Source organism: Limanda limanda, chromosome 20 (assembly GCF_963576545.1).
Source record: "Limanda limanda chromosome 20, fLimLim1.1, whole genome shotgun sequence".
NCBI lineage: Eukaryota > Metazoa > Chordata > Actinopteri > Pleuronectiformes > Pleuronectidae > Limanda > Limanda limanda.
The window spans coordinates 8,484,458-8,501,497 of record NC_083655.1 but is presented as its reverse complement, the minus strand read 5'-3'; the positions used below and the strand labels follow the sequence as shown (position 1 = coordinate 8,501,497).

Sequence of the window (17,040 nt, the reverse complement as noted above, 5' to 3'; positions counted from 1 at the left end):
TGTTTACCTCATCATCTCTCATTCCTTCATTGATGAGCATCGCCGGCGTGCGCCAACACATCTACATTTACGAGGGGATGAGTTCAGTTCAGTAAACAATCCTGCAGATGATGTATCACATGACCAAACTTCAAAATGAGACGCCTAGGTGAGGTGACAGAATTAATAGGTATTATTAATAGGTAGGGTTGGTATGTTTCTGAAACACTTTGTCTTATTTGTTGAGTCTTCACACGAGTCACAGACAAGTCACTTCTAGCAATTGTCGGTCATTGTGTGTTCATGTGTTTGAGGACACGTTTCTCTGAGCCTATATTTGATATTTGATATTTGAAATTCTGTTTGTGTATCAAATTGCTTAAGTTGTATATTTGTTTTGGGAAGGGGAGGGGAGGGGGGTCTGGGTGCTGTAATGTGTATCCTCACCATTTGGCTGTCTGATATGTAATCCTCTCATTTCTTATCTATGAGGACTATTGTACATTAAGTCTTGTTTTGAAATTTCTACAAATAAATCATATATATATATAAAAAAAAAGAAAAAAAGAAATAAAGACGCAACTGAGAGTTGTGGTAAATAAATAATCTATTCACTTCCACCCTTTCCTGAGCTGTAATGAGGTGTAAACTATATATATATTATTTTGTATTCTTACCAGTTGAATCTCTGTGGACAGCCCTGAGTAAAAATAAGCACACTACCAGAATCAATCTCTTTAATCGCTCGTTCACTTGCTTGCTATATGTGTTGAGACATATCAATAAGAGTCATAAGTTAAAAGTCATGCCCCCTGTTGACTGTGGTTTGCTACTGTGCTCGATGAGTGAAAAGAAAACTTCTGGACAAACTTCTAGAAACCAGTCGAGGGTTTTTCATCCTGGCTGATTCCACAGAAACAGAGATCAGTCCTGAGCAGCCTCCTCCATGCAGCTCTGCACGTATCGGACCTCTCCATCTCTGTCTGTTCAACAGTTTCCTCCTGATGACTCAGTTCTGGCCTGGCTCACCTCAGCCGCTTGCAGAGCTGCTGAGGGAAGGAGGGATGAGGAGATGCTGGGATGGAGAGATTGGCCGGGGGGGGAGAGGAGGGCAGAATCGGGTTTTGTTTACTCTCCGCAGCTCCACGTCTGGGCTGCCGGCCCTCGGCTGTCAGAGTCGGAAATGAAGCTTCAGGTTTATGAGCCGAGTTCTGGCTTGATGGGAGTAAAGGCTTCATGTTGTTGATGCTGCTGATTCCCCCCCCACCCCCCCACACTGACCTCTGTCCTGTTGGGCGATGTGGGATGACTGCAGACATTACAAACTGTGAAATCATTCTAAAGACTCCACCCCTTCATTCCCACATTCGCCACTCCTCATTGAAATACCCAGACTGGAACCTTTTTTTTTTCTCTTCTCCCTCCTCCATCACTCCTCCCCTCCCTCCCTTCCTCCCTCCTCTCGCTGTGGCCCACGACTTCCAAGTTCCGCCGAGGTTTATTTAAATCCGACTCAGAAGTTTACTTTAGCACGGCCCTATCTAAATAGAGCCTGCCACCTCCTTTACGCCAGCGCAGCTCTCCATTAGCAAGGCAAACAGCCCCGTGTCACTGGAGGGAATGTATACAGTCGCAAAGAACAGAGGGCGAAGTAGAGAGAGAGAGGGGGGGGAGAGACACCATCCTGCAATCCATCTCCAGGGTTTCCTGCAGGGACTCCTTACTGTTTACTCCGGGACTAAATTGCTCCTGCTCTTCTGGATATTCAGGGGTATTCTTCTAATGGAGAAAACAGCTGGAGGGCAAATAGGAAGCAAACAGAGGCAGTGCTGTGTTTCACCGGAATCAACCACCACTGGCAAAGAGAGAGAGGGATCAAATCAACTCGGCCAAACACTAAGAATCTGGACTTTGGGAACACTGGGTAGTTTCCTAACTTTGTGACACTCATCGTATGAAACACATTTTCATAGCTCTTCAGTAGTCAAACATTTTAATGAGGCAAGTGCAACTTTTCAGAGCAGCATTATTATTAATTTTGGGTTAAAATTTCGGGGATTCTTTCAGGAGACTAGATAGACGTCATTAAGACATGATTACAAATGGGTCTTAATGAAAGGGCAATTAGAAGCAAACTTTGACCAAGCTCATTAATTCTAATTCAGTACAAACACCATGCTCAGGAATGGAGGAGAAGCCGGCTTCTCCTTCATTAAAGAGAGGATGGTAATTGCCTTGTCCTTTATTGGACACTTGAATAATTTCAAAAGAAGGGGGAGGACAAGGGGAGGATGAAGCCTAAAGCATATAATTTGCGATATCCTTATTGGTTAATCTCCTTTCATAATGGAAGTGTTTCCACAAAAGGATCTTCACCGGGCTTTGGAACATTTGTGATGTGATACTTTAGGAGAATTCCAGCTGTCACTCACAATTCTGATTTGGGTTTTGATAATACACAACAATAACAATTTCTTCTTCCTTCTCTTTTGTTGTCAACTCAGCATTGTGAGTTTATTGTCTTGACGGCTGAACCTGGTCTCCTCCTCTGCGCTGGTGAGGGTTCACTGACTCGGCTCTAACCGAGCGGCGCCCGCAGCCGAGGACCAAGCGCTCCTCAACTCCACGCCGCTGCGAGAGCACAAAGAGCCAGTGACAGATTGTCATAAGTGACTAAGGCGGAGGGAGGAAAGGGGCTGCTGGGGCCTGCTCCAGAGGTTTGTGAATTACTAATGTGGAACATATGAAGCCTGTGCCGTGGCTGTGACTGCCAGATTTCATTATGCCACCTCTTCTCCTGCTCATGATCTCACTGCTCAGGCACGCTGGTCTGCAGCCGGGCCTGCTGCAGTTGCACCATATTTCTGCAACACTTTGCAAACTGTGTGAAAGATGCTCCGGACTTTTTTCTATTTGCGTGTTTACAAGTGAATGTGTGTGCAGCTTGAGTCGCTCCTCTCTGGGAGTGAGTACGTGAGTGTGTACATGAGTTTGCTGGGACTGTTCAGGGCGTGTTTTGTTCCTGCTGTTCTCACTCACTCCTGAAGGTGTCATCTTGAGATGGTGCCAGGGACACTGCAGCAGGGGGGGGGGGGGCACAGCACAGTGGGCTCGTGCCTGGGGCCCGGAGAACGGCTGATTACATTAGTCCAGAGCAAAAAAAATGTTTATCTTTGAGGTTTGGCTAGAACATCTAAATGTGTGTGTGTGTGTGTGATGGGTCTGGACCTGTGGTGGAGGATTGCACTGAAAAATATCTATGTATATAATACTATTACTTTACTAATATCTATGCCTGTGCAAAGGTCACACATTTTTATGTTAAGACCCCTTAAAAAGATGCAAAATGATGAGGGTTTTCCCCAATTGTTTTATTTGATTACTAAATAAGTTATTCCACAAGTAAAGTCATGAGAAAGTAACTTGATTCTAGGCTACAAATACAATACAATATCTGCAGTCAAGCATGACAGTGAAGGTTGTGTGTGTGTGTGTGTGTGCACGGTGTGTGACTTTCGTGTGTTAAGCATTTTTCATCCTGCTTCCCCTGAGACATGTGACACACGGGCCTCCCATCAGAATCTGGCTGGCAGGAGACGGAGCCCGACACAGACCATCCAGACGGAAGAAGTCTGGACTCTGGCCCGCTTCTCTCCTTGTGATCAATCCCCTCACAACCAGTCTCTCAACACGTCTGCTCACACTGGGACCTCAAGCTGTTTGGACATGTAAACAACACTTTGGGAGAGTGTTTAGCTAAGCTCAATGGGAGTTGCGGTTGACTTTTGGAGCGCTTTGCTTAATTACAGGTCCCAGATTGTTTCAGGTCTAATGGCCTAATTACCGCTGTATAAATTAGTCTAATGCTCGTGCTGTGCGAAGCTTTTTTTTTTTGCAGTATGAAATGTTTGGGCACAGGAACAGAGAAAGATAAAAACAGCTCTTGAGTCTGCAAAGAGCAATAGTTTTAAAAAAAAAGGGAGAAGAAAGCGAGAAGAGAGGTTAAATAACAGAAGAATTTTAAGTGTTGGATTCCTAATCTCTCTTCCATTCATCATATACTAGATCCCACTTTGCCCTTCCTCTGAAAATCAATAGATTTCTTTCTCGCCGTTTTTTAGCTTTCGCCGTTTCTCCTGCTCAATTGCTCTCGCACCCTTGAAACACAAAAACTTTTTTCTGTGGGTAAAAGTTATTAACGCAGTGGGGGAAAAGAAAACAGAGCAGAGCGGAGGAGAGAAAGTGAGCAGTAAAAAAAAAAGAGAGAGAGAGACGTCAGCCACGCACGATAACAGGCTGCTCTGTTCGAGTATACATTCCATCGCTACTCGCTGTCAGGAGTAATTTGTTTGTCTAGACTGAACAAGTCGGTCAATGCCCGTCCTTTCTCCTCATGGTTCTACAAGTCTATACATATTTGCTCTGGGATTTAATCTTTACGCAGGTTATCTCTTTGCACCAACACAGCTCGGTACAGGATCATTTTTCAAGTCTTTATTTTGCTCGTACATCATCCACGTGCAACAATACCCTTCCAAACTTTATCTGAGAGTTAAAATCTTTACAAATGAGAATCCCCTGTGAAACATGTAGCCGCTTACGGGACAAATATCTGAAGAAATATTTGCAAAGAAAACTTTTCAAGTAACCAGACGCCCTGCGACTGCACTTAAAGTAGCTCACCCAGCCTATCTCCTACATTTGGTGAATTTCTCCAGACTGGGATAAACCGGGGGGCAGAACAAAGCATCACGGCCCTCTCCCCTCACTCCAGCACCCGCTCCACCCTCCCCTACCTCACCCGCCCAGCCCTACTCCCCCACCCGGCTGGGGGAGTGATTTACACAGCAGTTTAGTAACTGGAACTGTGCACTACACCTCTCTCCACTTCCCTCCAACTCTCTATCTCTCCTCCGTCTATCTCCGACTCTCCACACAGAGAGGAGGGAGTTGATTTAAACCTGGGGTTAACTCACCGGGACTTTGAGTTTGCTTCAACTCCCCCCCTGTGTGATTTACTCTTCTCAAATACAAAGCCGCTGCAGGGTTTGATCTTTTGTTTGAGATCTTTATTTAGAAATTAGGGGTCAGAGAAGAAATGAGAAGATCCACAGGGTCAACTATCTGTTTTTAAAAACTCATTTAAATGCCCGTATTGTAGAAAATGTAGGATATATATATATATGAGAGTCAAGGTCATTGACGTCAATGCTCCTCTGTGAAAGCCTGACCCCCTGTAGCCCTGTGTCACAGCTCCTCCCTGGGCCTCTGTGATTGTGACTGTGAGGTGAATTCACCTGCATTATAATAACACAAAGGCTGGACACTGTTTGGGGAACATGGACGTCTTCTCAATTCTGAACCACGCTGGGAGGTCACTGACTAAATATGGGGTATTTTAATGTAACTTTGTTTACCAAAGAAAATATTTCCTGGTCGCCATTGTTCCCGGCTCAGTTCTGAATGTCAACTTGAAGCTACTTTAATCTTGATTTAGAGAGGTAATCCATCACAGAGAGAATTTTTGGCAGCTTTATTTATTTTTTGTCAAAATTATGTATTACCGCCTGGTAATGTGGATAAAACAAGGGGCCGGTGTAAGAATACTCCTTCGCGGTGCATTCAAGGGCACCAAGATTTGAAAGTGAACTGAGAACATTGCAAGAAAGGGAAGTGAGGTGTCTCATACTAAAACAGCAGCTTCTTGCAATTTGAAAACCAACTCTGGATTCTCAATATTTGGAAAAATCTTTTAGAAAAAAAGGTTGAGCTCATAAACGGCTACAATATATTCATATGGTGTTAAAGTTATAGGCAACCGGTGGCTGTGTAGAAGGTGGGAAATCACTCAAAAAAACATACTGTATCCTTTGTAAAAAGGGTCACACATGCAGGGGTTTAAATGTATCACCCCTAACATTCAAAAGCATAAATGCAGTTGTTTAATATAGTTTACAATCAAACAGTATTTCCCTGTATGTTGTAAATTCGTATTCCTTTCCACCCGAACCTACACAGACATTACACAAAGTCCGTGCAGGCCTCTGGAGGTCCGTAGCCATTATTTCGGTTAATGGCGGAAATTGCGTGTCAGGGAGCGAAGACAAATCCCAGCGTCAGCAATCAGAGCAACTGGGCTCTGCAGGGCCAGACGAGGGGACGCTTCTGCACCAATTAGGGTCTTATGAGTGCAGCAACATCTGGAATTCTCTGATTCTCCCTCTTTTACACGCTCTGTGCATTGCTGTCACCTTACCCTCTCTTTCACCCTCTCTCTCTCTCCCACTCTTGCATCGTCCTCCTAATTCTTTCAATTAATCCCGCTCTATAGGCCTATCTCTTTTTCCTCCCCTCTCTCATTATTCAAAGCGCGTCCTCCTGATCTCTCCCCTCTCCCTCCACGCGGCATCCCAAAACAAGAACGAAGTTGTAATCCCTTTACTGCAGTCCCTGTCAACAGTTTCCACCCAAATAATCCTAAAAGACTTACAACCAGGCCTAGGTACTGTCAAGGGAAGGGGCCGAATGCACAGGGGACGGAAAGCAAAGGCCATACAGAAAGAGGGAAGAGAGAGGAGAGGATACAAGGGGAGCAAAGGAGAGAGGCAGCAGACGGAGGGAACTTGTGTCACAGTGATTTGAGTCTTTGTCACACAGGTGGCGCCCAGGGGTTCCTCCAGCCTGGGCAGAGAGACAAACTGGGGCCCATGTAAACCTTAAAGAGGATTAACCCTGCCGGAGCGCTTTAATGAGACCTGAAAGTGCCGGGCACCGGAGAGCCGCACTGATTGAGCCGCGCTCCAGTCGGCTCCCAGCGGTCCACCGGCCCAGTGGCCCAGCAGCGCTGCCGCAGCCCCACGGCCTGCAGCTGCCCGCTCACACTGAGCCACATCAAAGCGGCCTGGCTGGGAGAAGTGGGGAAGATGGGAAAGAGAAGAGGAGGAGGTGCGGGGGGTGGGTATGAGGGAGGTGGAGAGTGTGAGCGCAGGAGGAGGAGGGAGAGGAGGGTGCCGGGATGGAGGAATCCCTTATCTCCTCCTGAGAGGATGCTGCTCTGTGGTGCGAGATTGTCTGGAGCTGCCACCTGTCCCAGGCATCTTTGAAGGCAACACTAAAGCCTGTGATGGGGCTGACCTCCTTGAGCTCCCATTCTTTTATGTCTCTCTTCATTTTCTGCTTTGTTACACCCCCCTCCTTCTTCTGCAATCCTTCTCTTCTCTCTCGTTTTCCTACCCTTCTGTCTCACTTATACCCTCAGACTCGGCCCTGACTCCCTCTCTTGTTTCTCCAGCGATATATCTCACATTTCACCAGGCTGCTGCAAACATTTTAATTATACTGTGTTCATCAGCCTCCCCTACGTGTAGAACAATATATACTCGCGACCCTCCAGAGACAAGAGCAAGATACGGGCTGTTGGCTGAAGGGATACGGGCGCTTATCTCTGCCACTGTGTGAGTGGAATGCAAATATAGAAAAAAAAGGATGCTAAGATGAGAATTGGATACGCAGGAAAACAAACAGACCGGCATGAAACAATTCTTTGATTCTCCCGCAGCACACAGAGGTGATTATCCTGCTGGAGACTACAGGGCAACTTAAGGAGGAGAGAAAAACGCCTCATATATTGTGGCTTTAACCAGCTAGCGGAGGAGAAGCCCCCGTGAGCATTTAGTCGTCTTGTTTTTAAAGCATTGTGTTTGGTTTTGTTGTCGCCAGTGGTGTTTGCAGCAGCGGATTCTGCTTCTGGAGACACAAAGTGCAGCAGAAATCTTCCTGTTAAGCCTCTGCGACGACAGCAAAGTGCTCATTGTTCCCGCTCGCATCTGCCACTCGACTGATTAACCAATCTCATTTGAAAAGAAGTAAAACACGCTGACAGATGTTGCTACAACGATACCAAGAAATGCTGAGTAGTATTCTTTGAACATCTTAAGTTCTCTGAAAAAATTCTTCTTAATTCCTCTCAGCCCCCTTCACATTTAATCTTGTCATTGTAAGAACGGCCATTATTTCCGAAACACCCGGTTCACACGCATGGGCTCTGTGGTGAGAGCACCACGCGACCTTAAAAGTGCATACTCCACTTCAGACTCTGCTTAACCCCCTTAAATCATCCAGCGCTACAAAGGAGCACATGCATGTGAGAATATGGCCCATCGTACAGCATGAGATGCCTCTAATAAGCTGTATAAAAGGGGATCATCTGATTATCCCTGGTGCGCTGGACCAAGGGGCCACAGCAGAGCACAGGCCCGTGTTGTTCTTTCTTGATGAAAGGAGGTGGATGGAAGGAATCCCTCTCCATCGCCTGCAGTGTGCCCCGGGCTTCTCTGTGCCGGCACGCCGCTGTGGGACTACAACGTGCCACCGTGCTCAAAAAGCCAATATTGTAACAATCACAAAGACAAACACTTACCCATGAAGCAGGCACATGACTCCTCACCCCAGGCTCTCAACTGCGCCCCTCAGTTCTTTTGCGAATGGGGGGGGGGTGGAGATGTTTGAACCTTTTCACGTTTAAACCGACAAGGGGCCCGAAAGTTTGTTCTTTCAGCACAATTTCAGAAAAGCACTTTTTCCTAAAACGCACACCCACACTTTTATAATTCCTCTTTCCTGCTTTCTCCTTCTGCTTCTAGACATCTGGAAAGGTCCCTATGAACTGAGTGACCAAGCACTGTAATTAACTGTAGAGCGTCCAGGGCCGTTGCCGTGCAGATCACGTTCAGTTTGGTGACAGCTAGCTCTTTCAGTTCAGTGGTCAGCTGCATTTTGATATTGAGGCAGACAGACTGACGCCGGGGCCGAGGCTGGCGTGCTACGGCCCAGTAGACCTGAGATCAGCTCGCCGAAGCAGTTTAGAGTTTAACCCATGTGACTGGACACCCACCACCCCCCCGCCACACCATAAAACATAAAGCCCCGGAACGGGTTTTATGCCGTGGCTCAGTGTTCGGACCAGCTTTCCCAGAACACAGGGTCAGTGTGAACCAGGTAGCAGTCACCTTTGGCCAGGCTCAGAGAGTCGGGATGCTGTGAAAGAAATCTTCAGCCAAGAGATCCATACTGCCTCTAGCTTAGCAAGCTTGGTGTCTGAGATCAGTCTAGGACAGCAAGGCTTTAGTGTGAGGATTATGCCCCGGGATCCAGAACTGGGCTTGATTCTTTCTGTTTTTTAACCCAAAGACTATAGGACAGAAAGGCAGCCGTCACAGCCTGGAGACACACTTAATGTGTCTGGTTTAGTCCTATAAGTGATCGCATGTATCACTGATACCATAGAGTCACAAATCTTGTGCCACCAAAATCTTTAAGTATTGTCTCTAAAGCTAGTTTGCATCCTTTCTACTATCACTCTCTGGTGTTTCAGTGCAGTTTTAACATTTGCAAGAAACCCATTGAAAGGGAATGTGCATTAAGTCCCTCCACGGATGTGTTTAGTTGAGCAAAGAAGGGCAAGTGTTTAAGAACGAGACACTTTAAAAGAAGCGGATCCGGAGACGCTTCGCCAGCCAGTGGGCTCACTGGTGCTGCAGGACCACTGACCGGCTAATCAGCACATAATGTAAACAGATGTCTGCGCCGCACATCCCATTCACATTTCCACACAATTAAGATCTTAAAGAAAGACTTCTTCCTCATTAATCCTCATCTCAATCCTTTCAACTTATCCCACAGCAAAGCCCCATGTATTAGTGTGGTGGTAAGAAGGATATGGACTCTTATCCAGTGTTTGCCCAAGAAAAGCAGCTAAGACTCAGGCGACACCACGATTAGCTAATGGTAACAATGGGGCAATGTTTCCTTAGTGTCTCCTCTTTTCGGCACTGAAGTGGGTGTAAAAACCAGAGTAAACACAGTCTTAGGCCGTGGACGCGAGAGGAGTGGGAGACCACAAGTCTGGGTGAATAGCAGAGATTTACCCAGAGCACAGACCCCTGGAGATAAACCCCCCTTGCTCTCTTTCCTGTTGTTCAACTCCCACGCTTCCCAGTGCGTCGCTACCACTTTCAAAACCCAGCGGCCAGGTGTGGGGAGGCTGCAGGTGCCATCGCATTTAGGCACATTAAGCACTGACACACAGCAGCGCTAAGAGTAATCGGATTTACCTGGCTGTCTGCTGCGTGGCGTGGTGCACTGTGCAAGCACAGCACAAAGGCTTAGGGCCCCCTCTCCATCACAAACACACACACACATGCACACACCTGGGATGAATTTAGGAGGTGACAAAGCCCTCATAGAGAGGGGCTGCCGCTGGTGGAGTCAAGGCTGAGTGTGTGTGTGTGCTTATAATGTGTGTGCTCACATGTATGGAACCAGAAACCAGAACAGGAGCTAGTGGCTCTTTGCACCTTGTGGTATAGGAGTGGCGACAGACGCTACAGGCTCCTGGTTCAAAGCGGCGGAGGGAGGGAGGGAGGGAGGGGAAGTGGAGGTTTTAGGGGGAGCCCCTTTGGTTCTCCTGACCCTCGGACCGCCGCAGCTCAGGGGGATTGAGCTCTGGTGCTGGGTTCAATCAGACAAAATGGGGCCGGTGCCTTAAGGGACACCCCATGTCCTTAACACCTGGGGCCAGGCGGAGGTGTTACACAGCAATGCTCTCATCTCGGATCACAGGTCTTAGAGCCGAGGGCGATTACAGGATATGGTTTTTTTTCCCTTTCTTTAACATTTTGAGATTTCATTTTTCATTGAACTCTAAGACACTAAGTATTTATTCATTTAATAATGAAAATCTGGCATGTTAATGGGACTGATATAGATATAGATTGTGTTTTGGTTAGGGTTAGTTGGGGGAGATCCAAATAAAAATCTGGATCAAGTGAATTTGAATGTGGTTTCATAAGAGGACTGTCGGGTCTTGGCAGAGGTAAGTTTATAAATTATCAATTATTAAATTGCTGTCAATTAGTTTTCTGTTGATTGACTAATTGTTTCAGTACCAACACTAAAGACTAGTATTTTAAAAAGTGCAAGAAGCAGTTCAGAAGGAGTGTGCGTCATACCTAGAGTTTCCCAGCATGCATCACTGTGCTCGCGTCCACCATGTTTCCTGTGATTGCAGTCTTCAAGCCTCTTGAGCTCCGATGAAAGCCTCTTGAAGCTCTACGGCCCTTTTGACTCTCTCTGCTGCTTTTGAACACTCCATTTCAGACTTGTGACTTTCCACATGACCCCCAAGCCTCACAGTGACCCCCGCAACCCCCCCTTTCTCTACTCCAACCCCTGAAGGCTCCAGTGGTCTGGAACCGCCAGAGCTCCTTCACACGTACCCTCCCAACATACATAAAATGAGATGTGGCAGTGTTGCTGAGGTAGGTCAGGATGTAATGGGCAGTAATGTTCTGCCCTCCAGGGCCCTGTCCACAGCACCATGGCCGGGTTTTAAGTAACACTTCGCTTAAAGAGGCACCTTGGTGACTCCCACGCACCCAAGCACAGAGGAGCAACAGCTAATGAAGCGGCTGGAGTTACAGTAGAAGGTTGGGGTCCGCTGGACTTTTCATTACTGCCACGGGATTAAAACGTCTCTGTCCCACTCTTGTCCGTCCACATTCAGAGCCAATTTAACCAAACTAAACAAGCTATCACATCAAATCCAGGCTAAGTAACTGGCAACAGCCGCCGCTGATTTAACCTCCTAATCAGCCTCTTACTCCACCAATCATCTCCTGCTCTGTCGCTCCATTCACACACACACACACAGCTGCACCTTCATCTACCGTCCATCGCACCTATTTCCTACAAATGATCTTACTCAAGCCACAGTTCTCCCTCCACCTCACTCTCTCCAGCTTCATCTCCATTACTCTCTCTCTCTCTCTCCCTTTTTCCCTTTCTCACTGCCTTTTCTTTCTCTCACAGTTTCCGAGAGAGAGAGAAAGAAAAAGAGAGAGGGAGAAAGGCAGAGTAGGGAGTGGTGAGGTTTCACTCGCCGCTGCTTTGGGGCTTTGAAGTGTGTGTTGATGAGAGAAAGCGGAGCACTGTGCTCAGACAGGCCCCTAATGAGGGAATTAAGAAGCTACGCTGGCCGTTCCCCATACTAACTTCCCAAGCACAGAACAAGACAGGAGTGCGTGCATGTGTTCAGAAATGCAAGTGTGTGTGTGCGTGTGTGTGTGTGTGTGTGTGTGCGTGTGTGTGTAGGAAAGAGCAAGCACAAGAGAGAGGCCAATCTGTCAGACTTAATCAAGCATCTTGCAGTCCGGCCTCTCACCTACATGGAAGAGACTGGCCTCAGTGTTTGGGCGGCTGTATTCAGCTCCTTGAGCTACTTTTTAAAAAATCTTTTTCACTTAAAAAGAGAAAGAAAAGGTAAAATTTTAAGTGGACTTACCGTAGTGCGACTCTAGGTAGCCGTTGCGGGGGTCCATGGCGAACAGCGTGCCTCGGTACGGCAGGCCATGGTCGACCAGGTGGGGCAGGGAGGCATGCAGCTCCTTCTTGAGCAGCGATGGGCGATCCTCTGTGGAGGTGGAGGGCTCCTCGCTGGCCGGGGCCCGAGAGCTGATGGCATTGCGCCTCTCACGGTGGTAAGGTGTGCCTGAGCTATCGTCTTCTGTTAGAGCAGACACATGAGGAGAGAGAGAGAGAGGAGAGTATAAATGTGATGTGGAAAACTTTGGAGGAGTAACAGGTTTATCATGAGCAGATATCAGAATAAAAGTTGGGAGCAAATGTGAGGATCCTTCACTTCCTGGTTATGTTTCGTACATAAACAATGTCTCAGGATGAAAAAGAGCAGCTACACACGTAGAAGACGCCAACAACGATGTGAACTTGGAAAGACGGCAAGATTCAAGAGCTTTAAGTGATAAGGGCCAACACTGATGATGATGTGATTTAAACCAAAGCACTTGAATCCCGTGGTGGATATTATACATCATATCCTGCCTCCTGCTCGTCTACTCAGGTGCTTCCCTTCACCTACATGATCTGGACATTTTCCTGTTGTTGTGAACACGTCTGACGTGCTGCATTGTTTATATGTGAAGGGCATTGTCTGTATAATGTCTATACCCTATTGTCCAGACATATTTTTCTGGGTTCATGTCTGAAAACGGTGTCACACACAGTTGTACACACACAAAATGAACACTTGGTGTGGAAGTCTGTTCACGTAGAGCGGTTAGGTAAAGGGAGGAGCCTGGGGATCAGCTCTTTACACCTGAAACCGATGCTCTGTCATCAGAGCAAATCTGCCGGGGTTTTGGCTTCCACGGCACCAAGAGTCGGAGTTCAGAGGCAGATGGTGTATGAACAAAAAATGACACCATTGATGAACAAACCTCTTCATTTGCCGCAGTTGAAGCATGATATTCCCAAAAGTCTGTTTTTAAAATCCAGCGCTGTCTGTTCTTTTTATAAAGAAATGGATTCCCATGGGGAGGCAGCGCCGGTTTTCCGCCTGCATTCCAAACTGCCCATTAACCAGCGTCATGGGTTGTATCAACCCTGCCCTCCCTCTCTCCCTCTCTCTCTCACTCACTCACTCACTCACTGTTCTCAAGATAAATCCTTCTCTTTCCCTCTCGCGGGGGAAAATTAGGAGAAGTGGGGTCTCTGGAGAAATTACAATAGCATGCTGGGTAAAAAAAAGGGGGATAAATGTGGAGTTCAAGGGCTGAGCTGCACCAGGAAGACATGACCTCTGACCCTGACCTCTGAACTGACATATATAAGGGTTAGTTGGCCTCCTGACCTGGAATTAGAGATTGCTGTAGGACGATACTACACAGGCCCACTCAGTCACATTGAATGACATTTCCTCATTTTTTTAAACTAAATTTTTTAAGATAAACAGTAAAATTCTAAAATGTTAGTTTGAACATCTTCATTGGTAACAATTAGCTTTATAGGGTTATTTAGTGTTAAAAACTGTAATGGTATTAGTGGATGACTGTATTTTTTATTATTAAATCATTGTTTATAATATTCTCGCTGAGAACCTGGCAGAACGCTGCTGAGCTGGTGCCACAGTTACGGTGGTATTACCAGCCGAGGGATGCAGGGCTCCCCTACCATGCACTGCAGCCCAACAGCATCCAACCACCAATTAAGAACAGAGGAGAGGGATTAAAGAGCACCACCTTAAGCACCGAAGAGGACCAGCATAATGCTGTGGCACTTCACAGAAGAAGAGAAGAGATCGGCAAGGGGGAGGTTAAGGGAGAGAAACGGAAAGAGAGAATGAGATTGAGCGAGGCGAGGAGAGAGAGCAGAAGGAGCAACCCACGGGTCCCGATTTTATTCCCCTCACTCTCCCACATCCATTACCTGGATTCCAGGCCAGCCATGCCCCGGCGCAGTACTGGCAGCAGATTCAAGGATTCTTAACGCGGAACTGACAGCCAGAGAGGCAAGCCTCTATCATCCGCAGGAAATGACAGTGTCAGTTATGATATAAGTATTTAATCCTATACTGCACAGCCAGTGATCTTATTAAGGGAATAATGGCACTTATACGGTTAAAGCTGGATTAATAGGTCTGCTCTTGCAAAGCGCAATATTAACATAAAGGGATTTCGGAATTGGGTTCATCTCCTGTCATGGAATGAAAGAAGTCGAAAGTGTAAACTATGCTGGGAGCAAGCGCTGCTAAGGGCAAAGCATGTAGCCGTGTACTACAGGCTTCCACTGAGCACTCTCAGCACTTTTGCATCCAGGAAATCTCACAATGATCATCTGGGAAAGTAAAAATTGGCTACATATTTATAAGCCCTTTTTCTTACGTTCATACTGATATTTGATGCATTAGAAATAGATTCATCACAAGGGAAGTAGATATTGGAGCTGTTAGGAGGCCACTGGGCACCAAAACTGGCTTAAAACATTTTCCTGCAAAACCTTCAAAGAACTGTTGGGGAGATTAAAAAGCTTAGTTGTTTTTTTTAAAGACATTTTTGGGCATTTCACCTTTAGAGGACTGAAGGTTATTGAGCAAAGGGCCGGGGTCAGAACCGAACAGGGAGAGTCAAGCCTCTTTTTGCGGGGTCGCCATAATAAAATATAATATTTCATTACTTCAATTTGTCTTATCGACTCTTTCCGCCAGTCTTTCTTGTTCCTGCTTTCTTTTTATTCTCCTTCTCCAGTGCCACCCCCCCACAGCTATTCAGATATGACTCTCTCCACTGAGGGAGGTCAAGCGACTAACAGTTCAATCACAGCAGTGTCAGGGTCCCACCAGCCCCCTCCAGTCGCCATGGCGAGCTCACAGAGGGGGTTCATCATTCCACCATATACCACCTTAAGGGGCTTCATTACTTTAGTTCATACCACCTTAAATGGTTAAACCAACACTCAGCAGCACAAGGGTCAATTGACTCTTCTGACTGGAGGAAGAGAACCAGAAGTCTGGAGTAAGGCTCATCCTCTGTGCTGCTTGTACCTGCTTTGTGGAAATCCTTTGTATCCGTATAACTTGTCAAGTATCCGTCAGAAAAATGGGATAATGAAGACAGAGCAGCCACAGGTAAACATGGGCAACTTTGAAAAGTTCAACCCTGCAACACTTCTCTAACTCTGACCATCAGCCCAACAGACCCTTTCCCCTCCCTCATTTTTTATTCCTCTTTTATTTCCTTCTTTTCCCATGGTTCCCGCATCCAGTCCTCCACCAGTTTGCAGGTCTATTCAGCCGAACACAAAAGCAGCAGGCTGGTCCTCTGTGGACCAGAGGAAAGTATGCCTCTCAAAAAAACTGAAAAAGAACCATCCTGCTCCCTCTCTATGGTGATTGAATTTCTTAACATCTTTTCAAAAAGCGCTTAAATGCCTGGAGGCGAGAGGAAGAAACAAGCTAATGGTGGATGGGGAGCACTGAACAAATTTCAGAGCCCTTTCCTGCTCGCGTTTGAGGTTGAAAGCGAGCTCCTGCCTTTCAAGTTTCAAAGTCCTCCTTCCTCCTGCAGTGTCACTGAAGGATTTGAAAAGAAGGTAATTGTGCTCACTGCCATCCTGATCAGAGCACACGCCCCAGCTCTAGTATTTCAGGAGCTTTCTCTGCCACTATAATGGTACCTGGTGCTCCATTCCTGCATTCTTCTTCTTCCCTTACCACTCTTTCTCCTCTCTCTCTAACCCTCGACAAATGCACTCTCTCTTGCTCTCCTTCACTTGCTCTCTATCTGCCTTTCACCCCCAGCAAGCCACTCATTAAATCCTAAAGCCCGGGTTTCTCCCTTTTTTCCCCCTTGTCTGGGGTCTCCATTGTAAAACTCTGGTTCGAATACCTTCAGAGAAAACCCCTTTGCATGGCCTTTAATATGGCCGTATAAAAGAGAGCATGGTTGCAATGACAAAATGAAATTTTAAAAGAGATAATGAGAAATGGAGTGGGGCCAGTTCCTCTTAAAGCTGGGCCCTGGGACAAGGGGCGGGGGCTGAAGTTAAGGGTGCCCTGCCAATTCAAAGAAATGAGAAGTGAAACAAAACCCTTGGCTTGTTGTTTTTGAAAGTATTTTCTCGAGGCAGGGGTTAAGAACAAGGACTGCTGTTCCTCCACATGCCAATCTGCCCTTGACTCTCAAGCATCCCATTTGCCCTCCAGCCTGAAGCCATTCAGACAGCGAGCGAGTGTCTAAAGGTACAACATGTATGTTTCACTGGTGCACAAAGGGCCATCGCCTCCGTTACTGCCTTCCCTAAAAGCCGAAAACATCAGATGAGGTGTTGTTGTACCTCTGAGCCAAAGCCAGACATGTGCTGTGTTCCACCTTCGAACTTCTCAAAGCCCTTGTTGTCAGTGGCACAAACAGATTTTGGCTGGGGAGCACAGTGAGAGTGAACAAGGAGGAGAGTGGAGAAGGATATACAGTGAAATCACAAAACACTTTCTTCAAAGCTCCTCTCCTCCTGTGCAATAATCTCTTGCTCCTTTTTTTCTTTCTCTTGCAAATCAACTCCCGGGAAAGACTCAAGACTCCCCAATTAACAATGAGAGGGGGAAGAAAAATTCCAGCAGCTGGCTAGAGTTTAATAAGAGCACCTCTCCAAGCAGCTTAGGCTTATGTACCTGATTCACCGGCCCTGGCATTGGCGCTATAGACAGAGGGA

The 17,040-nt window shown here is 46.7% G+C and overlaps 1 protein-coding gene across 1 annotated transcript in view; it reads right to left on the bottom strand.

Annotated features, from left to right (window-relative positions):
* The window catches only part of gli3 (GLI family zinc finger 3), a 72,756-nt gene that overhangs the window by 42,048 nt on the left and 13,668 nt on the right, over window positions 1–17,040 (bottom strand). The window contains exon 2 of the mRNA XM_061094036.1: window positions 12,320–12,541. Within this exon, the coding sequence (XP_060950019.1) occupies window positions 12,320–12,541 (222 nt within the window). The remainder of the gene's footprint in view (window positions 1–12,319; window positions 12,542–17,040) is intronic.